At 40.0% G+C, this 13,879-nt stretch overlaps 1 protein-coding gene across 10 annotated transcripts in view; it reads right to left on the reverse strand.

The window, feature by feature from the left end:
* Positions 1–13,879, reverse strand: part of chb (chromosome bows) — a 238,667-nt gene that overhangs the window by 222,758 nt on the left and 2,030 nt on the right. For all 10 annotated transcript variants that reach the window (XM_071656220.1, XM_071656217.1, XM_071656214.1 and 7 more), the window contains exon 2: positions 10,719–11,110. In XM_071656220.1, the coding sequence (XP_071512321.1) occupies positions 10,719–10,895 (177 nt within the window). In that variant the 5' untranslated portion in view covers positions 10,896–11,110. The remainder of the gene's footprint in view (positions 1–10,718; positions 11,111–13,879) is intronic.

The following is a 13,879-nucleotide window of genomic DNA, read 5'->3' on the forward strand; positions in this document are numbered from 1 at the left end:
GCCTTCCGGTGTCAGGAGAAAGTGACCCCAATGTGCAAGACACGTGTTCACCCACGGAGCACGACGGTCCGACCCCCGTGAGCACCATGGTACGACCCTCGGGTACGACCGGCTCGCCACCGTACCCAAGAGTCGTGCCGTCGTGCTCGCGGGGCGGACGGCACAAGACTCGGGACAACCTGACGTGCCATCGCGACTCCCTCTCCCTCCAAGGTCAGGCCGCGTCACCCTAGCTGTCATGGTTACGTAGTCGTGACATCAGAGCTGTTCCCTCAACACGGCCAAGACACAGACAAGCCAACACCTTCCCCCACCCCACCCGTTGATGCCCGAGGCACTCCCAAGTACTGACAACCGTCATCAAAGACGTATCTTTCACGAGTCTTAAGAAACAAACGCACGAACGAACTTGAGGGAATCAAAATACATCGGTAAAGGAAGCCAACATAATACCCACGGAGGGAAACTCACGCCTCGCTAATAAATAACAAGGACAAAAAAAAAAAGTCCGTAACAATGTTCTCCTTATGAAGGCTCGTCTACCACATACATCGGCCTGCAACCAAGCTTTGCCACGACTCTCATCAGGTAAGATGGTTGAGGCATTGCTCCACATCCCGACATATGTCTCCCAAAGCTTAGTAGATTGGTCGCGCGCGTTTGACAAAGAGTTCTTTCAAAATCTCTCAACTGGAAGGTTACATATACCTAACACCAGCTGGCACAAGGGAACAATATCAGCCACTGTTAACTTCATCTGGCCTTCCAGAAGACTTGAGCGAGGTCAGTCTGCATCTTCAGTGTCTTCTAGTGGCGAAATATACACCGCACTACCAACTACAAGAGATGAGACCGCTTCTGCAGCGGTTCCTGCAACTTCAAGGCTGCACTACAGCAAGTCACTAGCAGAGTAAACATGGACTCCTTGGGAGCGAGTCGAAGTTCGGCGAGACTTTACTCCCGTGAGACAACCTCGCCGAAATTACTTTTCTCAAGGAATAAACATGAGGAGGAGGAGGAGTGCAGTAGTGACTAAATGTGGTACATGGGGGACGACGTGTTGTCAATGGGCTGAAGCAAGTCATATGAAGCAGTCAAGGTAAACCATGGAATAATTGGTGGGGCCTGGCAGTTTATACTTGGATCTGGTCTCTGTGCATTATACATGACAGCTACATAGTGGACGTATGCATATGAGGCCGTCTTACGTTAACAGGATGACTTATGTTAACTTCCCACGCTACAGAACCAACCTAGCTTTACCACATCACACGAGACGGTCTCTATACACCAATATCTACACATCATAAGTTAACTTTCGAGGGTAACTCGAACAGTAAACAGAAGGTCTGCCATGCCAAGCGTGTGAGATAATTCCACATACGGCCGCCGTGCCTGACCTAACACGGTGTGGACGCGGCGCTACTTGCTCGCCGCCAACCCACCCACTGCTCACACATCACTCGGTGCCTGCCTTACACACACACATCCCCTTACAGCTCTTATGACTGCCAGATTTGAAAGCTCTTACTAACTCTGCAATGTTCACCTTTCCCCTGCATTCTTCTGACCTGCTGTACCAATACCCAAATCTTTATCCTAGAAAAATTGAGAGCATATATCCAACATAAAACAAAACAGTGTAGTTTCTATGAACAAAACTATTTTCAACAAATCATTATCTTACGTATTCTTGACAATGGCGGATCTATAAGGCAGAGGCAGAGTTTTTGCTGCCATCTGCAAAAATTTAAGTTTACAAATGAAAAAGGGTTTCGCCACAATCTAAATATAACTATCAACCAGGATTTTTAAAAGCAAAGTTTTCCACAAACTATGATGATCATTAATCTGATTTCTTTCCACATACCACAACCGTATTGCATGTCTTTCGTCAGCATCCTTTAATGTTGACCATCTAACATCGTCATACACGAGCGAAATTGTGGAATCATAAAATAGCCACCATTTATTCAGAGACTGGTATCCCAGGCAAACACATCCGTCCCGCTGAATCAGACAGGCACTCCATGCAAGACTGGACAGCTACATTGTACTGTAGTGCCGTCACGACACTGTTAGTGGAGAATTACTTAACCACAAACTACCGGCGGCTACAAATGACACACTTCTACAAAAATCGTGTAGACTTAAACTCACTGAACATGAAGGCCACTGGTTTTGATGGCCTGGTCTTTCACCTCACCCTTAAGGGTTAGGTCAAAGGTCATGCCATCAAAACCCACAGACTGAAGCGTCGTGCTCAAGCGGATAACACCCCTCCCCCTCATCCCTCCAATACAAGATTGGACCCAGAATCAATCCCCCCCCCCCCCCCCCCGCCACATACTCCACTCCCTTCTCACTTCTCCGACTCTGCATATTGAAACCCACGAGAAAATAGTTATCATAAATCATCCACACATTCCCTTTAAAGCTGCATGACATTTTGTGCATCATGGGTTGGCTGCGCTATCCTAGCTACTGGAATGGGCAGTGTACCCAACCTCAGCAGTAAATCTCTCCATCCCCTGAAACAATGTTACAATAACCCAAGCTGTCATGTGTCACACAACGCCTTCACTTTGTTTGGTAGGGGAATTCATATGACCCTAAGTGAATATTTCCAACAATTCCTTTCACCGCAAAATTCAATTCGTAACATATTCTCAGCTGAGCGTATCCGCTGATGTGGTAAATTGCCAGCATCCCTGGGAGCTGAACATGATTTTCACTTCTTGAGCAAAACCGTATGATGGGCCTGACCACCGTCGAGTGTCCCCGGCACATTCTACCTGCGCCTGGATAGTGAGCAGAGTCAGGGCCGCACAACCCGACGCGTCAAGAGCCATTCGAAATGCTTCCCGGTGCTGCTGTGGGCGGGAGGTGAGGGTTACCCGGTCCCAGGCATCCTGCGCTTGGCACACGGCCAATATCTGCTTTATGAGCGTGTTTACCCACACGCAAGCAATTTAATAAGTACCATAAACAAGCTAGGGATGCAGGAATGGTTCCTCCATGCTGAAGAAACATCTAAATGTTTGGAAATGGTCGGCATTTTCTCCTTCAAGCTGAGGCTTTCGAACAGTTGTCGAGAGATGTGTAGGCGTGACGTCATGTCAACAAGCGGACGCACGCTCATATACCCTGACTCTTGGTCCGTCAAGGGACTGGGTATTTAATTCTTGTTCTCCCTCGAGAAAGACTTTAAGCTGAAGTCGTTGCATTTCAGCACTTTAAGACGAGAGCGTGATGAGTCCTTACCGCTAAAGGTCAACCGCATGCCAATACCACCACCATGAAATACCACGCGGATAAAGTCTGTGATAGACAGCCCACAGCAAGCCAAGTAGCGATCCACCGCTGTCTAAAATGTGCCCAACACCAACCACAAGTTCCTTCGTCAAACAAAACTAAAGGAAGGAACAATACAGGACATAATGCTGGTGAGACCCGCTGGTATCGTGTCACGGGGTAGCCAACTCACTAAAGACCACTTGGTCTATATTTCAACCAAGTTTTGTGAGTTCCTGTCTAAACCTAACCTGAGTATTTACGTCCATTCTGTGGGCTCGTCTTTCTTCACAAACTTGCTACTCGTCAGTCAACGTCTGGTCTGATACATTGTTGATACTTGTGCAAGTCCCAAAATGTTTCTGCCAATATTTAACAGCTATAAACAACAACAAAGCTCACGTGTAGCAAGAGAACTAATTATTTTCTTGTTAACGCACATGATAACCTACTTAAAACTACCACCACCCTCAGACTACTTCACAAAATACGGACAGTTGGACAGGCAAAGACTGTACCTTACTATTTCTGAATACCTATATGATATGTTTCCCATCTAGACGAGCATACAACTCTCCTATATAATCCGGTTAAACGGGATGTGTAGAATAGGGTTACCAATATTAACCCTACACCACCATCGCTACCACGCTATCATACACCACTTCTACCAATAAACAACTGCGCTGACCTATATTACAAGCTATATTCCACGTCTGGTTTACATAAGAGATAATACTAATAAATAATATGCATATACATTATTCGGCTTGAATACTTGTAAGCTACGTACATTTTGGAAGCCGGTCTCTATCACAGCCCCGGTCTGGGACCAAGTTTCTGTTCCTCCTCTGATGAGAACGACTGACTGACGCCGATGGCCTCGTATCCTTTAAAACCTGGCTTTGTCACAAATCATAATTGTTTGCCCAATAAATTTGTCTCGAGAGTGTCTCGCTCATATGTCTCCAACACGTACAGATACACAGTTAAGATTCGGGTGCGATATTTAAACTTTTTGCTAATTCGGGCACCGTTTAATCTTGCCATACAAAATCTTCCATTCCCGTCATGTTCAAAAGAGTATTCACTTTCGTGGAGATTGGAAACCATGGCTCCCAGGATTTTCGTTGAGTAAATCATGATACATTCCGCCCATCTTAATTCTGTAGACCTTTGCACGTTTTCTACCTGCCAATTCTAGAGATCTTTGCACGTGCTCTCCCTGCCTGCCTTAAAGGATGAGAGCAGACAACAATGATCTCTTCCCTAACGTATCTACTGATGTTTGAGGCCAGTATCTATTTCCATATGCTTCATACCGAATTCTACGCTGTGCATCATACCCTACACTGCTTTTGGTACCTTAAGAACTTCAGCAGCTGGGTCTGGGACCAAGCTTTGACCTATCACTGAATCCGTTTTAAGCCACCAGAAAACTACGTACCCTTCACAACCTGACCATACAGTACCTTATATATATATATATATATATATATATATATATATATATATATATATATATATATATATATATATATATATATAAAGGGCTGTCCAAGTATGTTTGGAAAACCCTAGAGGGCATGGTTCTCGATGTGATTCAGTTTGGGTTAATATTCTAATCGCATTTGGCCATCGTGTACACATCGAGAACCATGCCCTCGATGTGTACACGATGGCCAAATGCGATTAGAATATTAACCCAAACTGAATGGCGCCACAGATGCAATACTAGAAACCATTACAAATACTAGATTATTCTATGGAGATAAGTGGGCCTAAATAGCTGTGGCCTAATACAGCAGGGCTGTTTGATGTCACCGTGGCTTTTTAACATACATGTTGGAGTGATAAGGGAAATGAAAGCAAAACTAGGGAAAGAGGTGTACAGATGGAGTAGAGGGTGAGTTACGGTAGCTTGTGATAAGCCTGTGTTCGGCTGATACTGTTGTTTGCTGTCAGTGAAAAAGATTGTAGAAGGTTGCGTGTTTTATGTGTATAAAATGTAGGAAGGCAAATGTGAATAAAAAAGTTATGTGCTGATGTTTGAAAGGAAACACTGAGAAATTATATATTCTGAAAAGCCTAAAGAGTGAAAGAATTAAGGATACTAAATTGTGTTATTGGTACGGAGATAGAAAGACCAGAAGAGGTGAAAGAATCTACAGTATTCAGGATACATCTTGCGTACGTTTGGGGATATGGAAGGGGAGATAAGGGAGAGAGAAGTACATGGTAGAAGTCATTGGGTTCCTTGAATGAAAAATGAAGGATAGAGGAGTAAGCATGGAAAAGAGGATTAAGGGACAGCATAGTCCTCCCAACCCTGACCAATGCAGCTGAAAAACGAACATGGAATGAGTCACAGAGGTCAAGAATCTAGGCTGTGGAAATGAGCTACCTGAGAGGAGCATGTGGTATAACTAGATGGAATGAAGAAATGACAGGATGCACGAGGGGTTTGGTATGATGGAATGCTAAGAGAATGAATTGTGGAATGGTAGAGTGGATGAAACGTAATACTTTGAGGTGGTTTGGGCTTGTGAAAAGAATACAAGAAGGGGAGTTTACAAGGAGAGTGTGATAGTACAATTAGAGGGGTTACTGTGAGAGCAAGCTCACCAATGACATGGGAAAATTGAATGGAAGAGTAATGGAGGGAGAGAAATGAAGGAAGAATGTGTAGAATGGTGCATGGAAGGGAGGCATGTAAGGATAGGGATAAGTGGAGACTTTTGCTGTGGCCATCCCACTGATGGTAGTTTCCGGAAGGAAACAGGTCATCAGCGATAGACAGACGACAAACAGTATTACAAAAATGTGGCAAAGACCGAAAAAATAATAACCTCTTCAGATTTACTTCATATAAAAGATCTCATGGTTTTCTTTGTTAATAATAAAAAAATATTATTCATTGAAATGCATGTGGTCAAAGTTATATAGGGAAAATGAGGTGACTTTGGCTTGGAAAGGGCAAGTTTGACCTTCACACTTCTGTGATGCTTAAAGCTGGCTAATCATCAAAACTCTTAAATTACACTTATTACAAATCAATAAAATTTTGGGATTATTTTGGTGATTCTATTTTCAAATATCAGAACAAAAACTCAAAATCTTTTCATGTGGCATTCAACATATGTTTCATTAAATTTCTTTTGCTTAATGGGACAGAAATGGCATTTTCACATGAAAACCAAAATTCAAACTTCTGTACCTTTTAGACAAATCACATTTAGTTTCCCTTTATCTAACTCAAGCAAATAGTAATTCTTAACATGAATAGCTACCTATAATAAAGGCTGTGACACATTTGCTACAGTAGCAAAAAGAAAATGAGTCATAGTTTCAATTTCATAAAAACAGATTCAATATCATTAGGTGTGGATCACTTATGGGAACAAGCAAAGGATGGGCCAAAATCACCCAATAATGAGATAAACTTCAATGGCAAGTTTGACATGGATGTAAAATAAGGCTGTAAAAACTGGATGTGAAGATTTGCTATAAATATTTCTACTCAAGAAAATGAACCTAACAATATGGTTTTACAACAGTAGCAAAATGATTTTTTTTTCAAAAACTCCATTTCTCTTTCAATAAATTTTATGGATGATTAGTTCTTGAAATGAAATGCAATAACTTTCAACAATGATTGAGAGGTAACTAATTTAAGAACAAAATGTATCAAATTTTTTTCAGGCTTGTTCATCACTTCCCACTTCAGCAAGGTAGCACCGGAAACACACAAAAATTAACAGACCCTAAAGCCTTCCATCCACTGCCAAGCACCAAAGACTTTTCTATGGTTTCCCCTTACCACTTCATATACCCTAGTTTAGCCCACTAACAGTGCCATGAACTCAAATTTTCTTTAACTCTATTCTCCAATCTCATCCCTGGTCTTCCCGTCCACCTTGCTCCTTCCATGACTGATGGATATGTCCTCTTTGTCAATCTCTCTTCACTCATCCTCTCCATGAATCCAAATAATTTCAGCACACCCAGCTCATCTCTCTCTCAAACATATTCTACATACTACTACACCCCTCTCCCTCAATATAATTCTGCACTCGATAATCCCTCTTAACACAGCATATTGTTCTCAAGTATTGAATTTCCAAGACATTCACCCTCTTCTATGTTTTTACATTAGAGCCCTAACTTGCATACATTCAGCACTGATGGGACTACTAAAACATCAAACTTACCCATCTCTGTCCTCACAAACAGTGACCTCTTTCTACACACTCCTCAAAGCACCCATGACCTTTGAAACCTCACCCTCCATTTGGTTAACCTTAGCCACCTTAGTTTCATTTTCATCCACTGTCATATTCACTCTAAAGTACACATGTAAAACACTATGCACTTTCTCCAGGTTATCTCAATTTAAATTTGCACTTAAACCAAACTCTTTCTCAATTCCGCTAAACCTCATTATCTAACTTTTATTTACATCAACTCTCAACTTTCTCCTTTCAAAAATTCTCTACAACTCAAGCACTAGCTTCCATAGTTTCTCAATCCTTTCTCAATCAAGTCTGCCAGATGACAGACATACATTTATTGTTCTTATAAACACACACATACACCTTTCATTTATGGTTTCTTTTATTTCTACTTCATTATCTTTCATGCATTCATGCACACAGTTTTCATGCTCATTTCTACACCTAGATATACATGTACTCTGCATAAAACTGAGCAAAATTGGACTGTTCTTCAATATGATTGTGTGATAACAAAGATGGCTAAAGCCTATATATCATTATTACTATGACCACCATTCACTACTGTAATCAATATTGCTTTTTTTCATACATGATTGCCGTTTCTCCTGTTAGCAAGGCAGCACTAGTAACAGACGAAGAAAGGCCACATCCACTTTCTGGCTGTCGTGTGTAATGTACTGAAACCACAGCTCCCTGTTCACAACCAGGCACCACAGAACTTTCCAAGAGGCTTCACACACTCTGGTTCAGTCCATTGACAACACATCAATCTTTATCATCATTATTATGATCACTATCATTAATATATTTATCATTATTATTTTCATCATACATATTCGCCATCTCCTGCATTAGCGAGGTAACGTCAAGAACAGATGGCTGAGCCTTAGAGTGAAAATCCTCACTTGGCCTACTTCTCTGTTCCTTCTTTTGGAAAAGTAAATAGGAGGGGAGGATTTCCAGCACCCCACTCCCACTCCTTTTAGTTGCCTTCTACAATACACACGGAATGTGTGGGAAGTGTTCTTTCTTCCCCATCCCAAGGGATAATTATCATTACGTATGAATTCTCCAGTACTCTTCAGCCATGGCATGGGGAGGATGTTACAGCAGAGTGCTAAATGTAGATGACATTGAGTAGTATTAGCCCCAAACCACTGATGAGTCTAGAGTCTCAACTGATAATGAGTTTGATGATAAAAAGAACCAACCGGATCAAAACTTTATATGTATGAGGTGGTGACAGGAGAAACATTTTTTGACATCAGGCCATGCAGAACTTTACAGCTATCTCAGAAATAAGCTTTCAACATGAGACTGTAATTCTCCAGGGAAAACTGAGGCCCATTTCCCTTATTTCTTAGTTATTTTCTTATTCTCATATGTTCTTAAATCTCAGATGAAATTTTTTTTCCCCTTTTCCTGAAAAGCGCCCATATTTCAGAAGCATCAGGAAATTTGTGTGCCTGCTTAGAGTTAAACAAGCTGATATCTTTGGGGACGCAAAATCATAATCATAACATGATTTTCAAGTACAACATACGTAAGGTTAGATCTCTCACATTTGAAAAAAAAAGAATCCTGAATATCACTGGATCCCTTTATATGTTCAGGATTCCCTATTCTTGCTATAGAGCAACTGAAAATATATGTCAAACTCCAGCTGAGCTGTCCATACAGTAAGATGACACATCATTTGAATTTTGATCTTTGGGTAGTAGGCCTACCCTACCTAGTTTTAAAGTTCTGAACATAAACAATGGATTTCATTATGGAAAGCAGTGCACATAATTCCCTTTCAAATCCATGCAGCAATCATCAAAGAATTTCTACAACTGATATTGTAGTATCATAAATATAAACAATATTTGTCGTGGGAGACAGCGACAAAGCAAAATATATATATATATATATATATATATATATATATATATATATATATATATATTATCCCTGGGGATAGGGGAGAAAGAATACTTCCCACGTATTCCCTGCGTGTCGTAGAAGGCAACTAAAACGGGAGGGAGCGGGGGGCTGGAAAGCCTCTCCTCTTTTTTTTTTTTTCCCCTCCAAAAGAAGGAACAGCAAAGGGGGCCAGGTGAGGGTATTCCCTCAAAGGCCCAGTCCTCTGTTCTTAACGCTACCTCGCTAATGCGGGAAATGGCGAATAGTATGAAAGAAAAGAAGAAATATATATATGTAAAAAAAATTAAACCTGGTATATAGTGTGAACTCCTTAAAAATTATATCAATTGAATCTTTCGTTACAAAAGATAAAAGGAACTACGTCAAAAGACCATAGAAACAACAGCCAAATTCCAATATTCCTGTCTACTGAAGATGTTCAGTTTTGTATAAGGCTAATCCACCAGCTTGTTCCTTGCAGAGTATGTGCCAGGAAAATTATTTTGAGAGATCTCTAAAATAACTTATCCATATAATTCATTCTTTGCTTCAGTATAAGCCTGAAAAGAAACACGGATACAAGATGAAAATCTGGTCTGGAATGCCCAACTTTCTGTGTCTGGCTATATGGGATACCAAAATATGTTTTCAATTGATCTCAGCTATCCTTGGCATGCACTTTCCAGTTCCCATAAGGTGCCCAAATAGGTCTAGCAATAGTACAATAGTTCCTAGAAAATAAGAAAGATCACTGTATGTGATTTATACCCGACAATACATTGGGTGATCCTCAGCTTCCAGTTATCAGGCTAAAGCTGGTAGAAGGTACCTCTATCTTCATAGTGCATAAGACAGCCCGTGTCGAGGTGTGGTAAGCGGATGGAAAGACTCTTTCACAACATTTAAATGGCATGTACTAATGCAAGATAAATGGGGATATTTACTGTATCCATATTCAGGGACTTCTCCAACCATTCAAAGAAACATGGAATAAACAGAATCTTCTCCAAACATCTTGACTGAGAAAGACTGACTGAAAAAAATGTAGACACTAAAACCAATGATCTCATGAGGCGTGAGGGTTCATGAAATACAAAATACCAGTAATCAAACAATCTGTAGTGCAAAAAGTGACTACATCAGCACTGCTTTCTCAGAGGGTTATAACTTTTGCCTCTATAGTGTCTTTATGAGCTATTAAGACCAGCTACATAATCCACTATCTTTTAGGCCTAATGCAGTATAGGTTATCAGTTCTAATAATACTGCTTTGACAACACATACCTTAAAATTGCTGCTCTGAAGCCAGGGTACAAGACCATCAATAAAGTGTCCAATGTCATCACACTCAATGGTATTTGATGGTAGTCCTAAGTAGTTGATGATTTCGGTGCCCAGGGCAATCTTCTTGCGGGTGTCCGAAGTCCCAAGAAGAGGGGTAAACTGATCTAGTTGCGACATTGTAATTACCACTTATAATACCTACTAAAACAGATTAGCTAAGTCTGCTATATTCACTTGCTTCACTATCATCTGGCATCTGCTAGGTACCAGACCTCATCACACAAACATTGACTGCACTGTAAACACTGTTGAGCCCTGGCACTGGGCTGCTTCCCAAAAATGTTTCAGTAGTGGTTTTTGTCTCAGTTCCTTGTTTATCTTTTGTTATAAACCTGAAAGAAAGGAAGAAAAAAGTTAGTACAAAAACAAGAAGATATACTTTTTATTATATTTCAGAAATTATACACTAATACTTCTATGGATGAGACAGCCCAATTATCAGTGAATGAAAATGTGACATTGTTAAAAATCTCCAGTTTAAATGAAACAATCTTTATTCATACTTCAATAAATGCAAAATTTACTTTGTTAATAACCAGGCAAAAATGACTCATATGTCTGATTCATAAGAAAATCAATAACAGTAGTTTACTGACTTGAAAACAGATAGCAGTTCCTAAATACAAATATAAGAAATTCTTGTACTTTCTACTGAACCATCTTCATTTTGATGAATATAACAACGAAAAATAATAAAAAAAATTTCATGAGATCAATGATGAACCTCTAAATGAAGGAAAAAGCAGAAAGAGACAGAACCCTCTCTCAGAGTTACTACAATACGAGTTCAATAGCTAAAAGATGAACGTAAAAAGATGCTATGGTAAATGTACTTTTTGACATGGGTAGCTACTGGAAATGTCAAAATTGTTTGACAACTTTTCTACCACATGAAAAAGCTTATAACAGAAAAAAAAAATAATTTATAAAATAAATTCTTTTACTCTGAAAGATTGTAGAATATAAACACCACTATGCCCATACAATATCACCACCCATTATGACCTTTCCCACATCAACCTGTCCCACTATGTATTACCAGAATGGCATCTACCACAATATCCTGAAACATCAGGATTTCTCTTACTAACTGGGCCAGTTCACTTCCTTTGTTTTATCTTTCCCTCTATACAGTCAAAAATCCCTCTGGACTGTAATCTCCATTTGTCCTCTAGTTCTTACACTCTTCACCTAATTCTAAAATATTTTCTTATTCTCTTTGTGATTGTTATGCTATTTCCTTGTATCTCTCATTTGCCCTATGTTTTTATAGATTTGGATATCATACAAGTATTTTCCAAATCAAAGTTAACTGTCTCAAACTTTTTCCTCAACGGTTTTTTTTAGAGGTTTTTACCATATTTCTTAATCACAGGTTATGAAAAAACTGATGGACCGATGAATGACGAGTGGTGGGTATGGTACTCTTGAAATTATTTATATTTCTTTTTCTGTATAAATTGAGGTTATCACATATTTCTCTTATATGCATGAACAGGAAAGTACAGCAAAGATAAGGATGGAAATAAATTAGTTATAAGAGTGTATTACTGAACCAGACATTTACCTTAGCTTGTGACAGCTTGAAACATGGGTAAAGTTAACCCAGGGATGTCCACATCTAGGGACAAGACCCTTGTTGGCAGGCTAGTGAGCCTACCAAGTGTTGGTGCTTACTTTATTCTTAATAAATCATTCAAATAAAAGGTTCCACCAGCAAGTGGTTTTTGCCCTTAACCTACCTATCTACATCTCTGATGCCTGTTCCCTTCAGGAACTTCCTCAAGGGGGTGGCCATGGCAAAAGTCTCCACAACTGAACTCCAATGCCACTTTTTTGCCTTTAACAGGCCACTGGTAGAGGGCAACTCTAGCACCATTTTCAAAAACCCCTACCTAATGTTCCAACCAACTACTACACAATGCTCCCACCTAATGTTCCTACATACTACTTCTACTGAATGCTCCCATCAAATTTTCCTACCGACTGCTTCTATCATTTTTCTACAAGGCAAATAATGTTCACTGCAGAAAAATGTAGAGTTCTGCGAGTTAAATGTTAAATGTTATGTGTGAGAAGCAGGACACAGTGTACGTTTGTGGACAGAATGCCAGCAGTCCATGTGTGGGTGAGGCAGAAAGAAAAGACAGCTACCTGGGTCAGAGAAGTGCCACTTGACAACCAATGAAATGCTAGCAGTCGTCACTAACCCTCCTGATATCTAGGTGGGTAGTATCAGTACCATATCTCTCTGGTTGGTGGCTGCCTATCAATTACTACCTACCCTTAATCCATACAAATGATCTGAAGGTACTCTTTCCTGTGCATGAAAAAATAAAAAGAATTATAAAAATATTATACGTGTACGAGAGCTGAAAAAGGTAGGCTAAAATGGTTTGGACATATGGAATGGATGACTAAGAAGGTATATGTATCAAAAAATAGAGGGAACAAGTAAAAAAAGGGGGGGGGGACAATGGAGGAGGTGGAAGGATGGAGAAAAAGATGCTTTGAAGGCTTTGGGCCTAAACATGCTGGAGGGTGTGACGCATGCAAGGGATAAAGCAAACTGGAGAGATGTGGTTTACAGGGGATGATGTGCTGTTTATGAATTAAACCAGGGCATGTAAAGTGGCTAGGAGAAACCACAAAAAGATCTGTGGGACCTGATTGAGAATAAGGGGCTCTAGTTATTGGTGCATTATATATGAAAGCTTGACATGAGCTAACGAGGCTATTTCTTTGTTCCTGCCACTACCTCATCGACATGACAAATAGCGAACATGTACAAAAAGAAATAAGTCTATACAGAACATACACATATCACCTACAAAAACTAAAAGATGAGAATAATGCCATCTTTTTCGGCAGGCAGATGGCTTGTGTATAATGAGTGTTTTTTCCATGTCTAATTTCATATAAATGTATGCCAGACATTTAATTATAATGAAGTACAAAAAGTACTGTATCACACTTCAGGTGTAAATCTGAAATATAATAATGCTGGTACACATTAATGTAATTTCTTTGTAATTTTACCATATTTCCATAAACTTTATTATGCATAAAAGATTATGCAAATTATTAACTGATCACATAAT

Source organism: Panulirus ornatus, chromosome 62, assembly GCF_036320965.1.
Source record: "Panulirus ornatus isolate Po-2019 chromosome 62, ASM3632096v1, whole genome shotgun sequence".
In the NCBI taxonomy this organism is placed as follows: domain Eukaryota; kingdom Metazoa; phylum Arthropoda; class Malacostraca; order Decapoda; family Palinuridae; genus Panulirus; species Panulirus ornatus.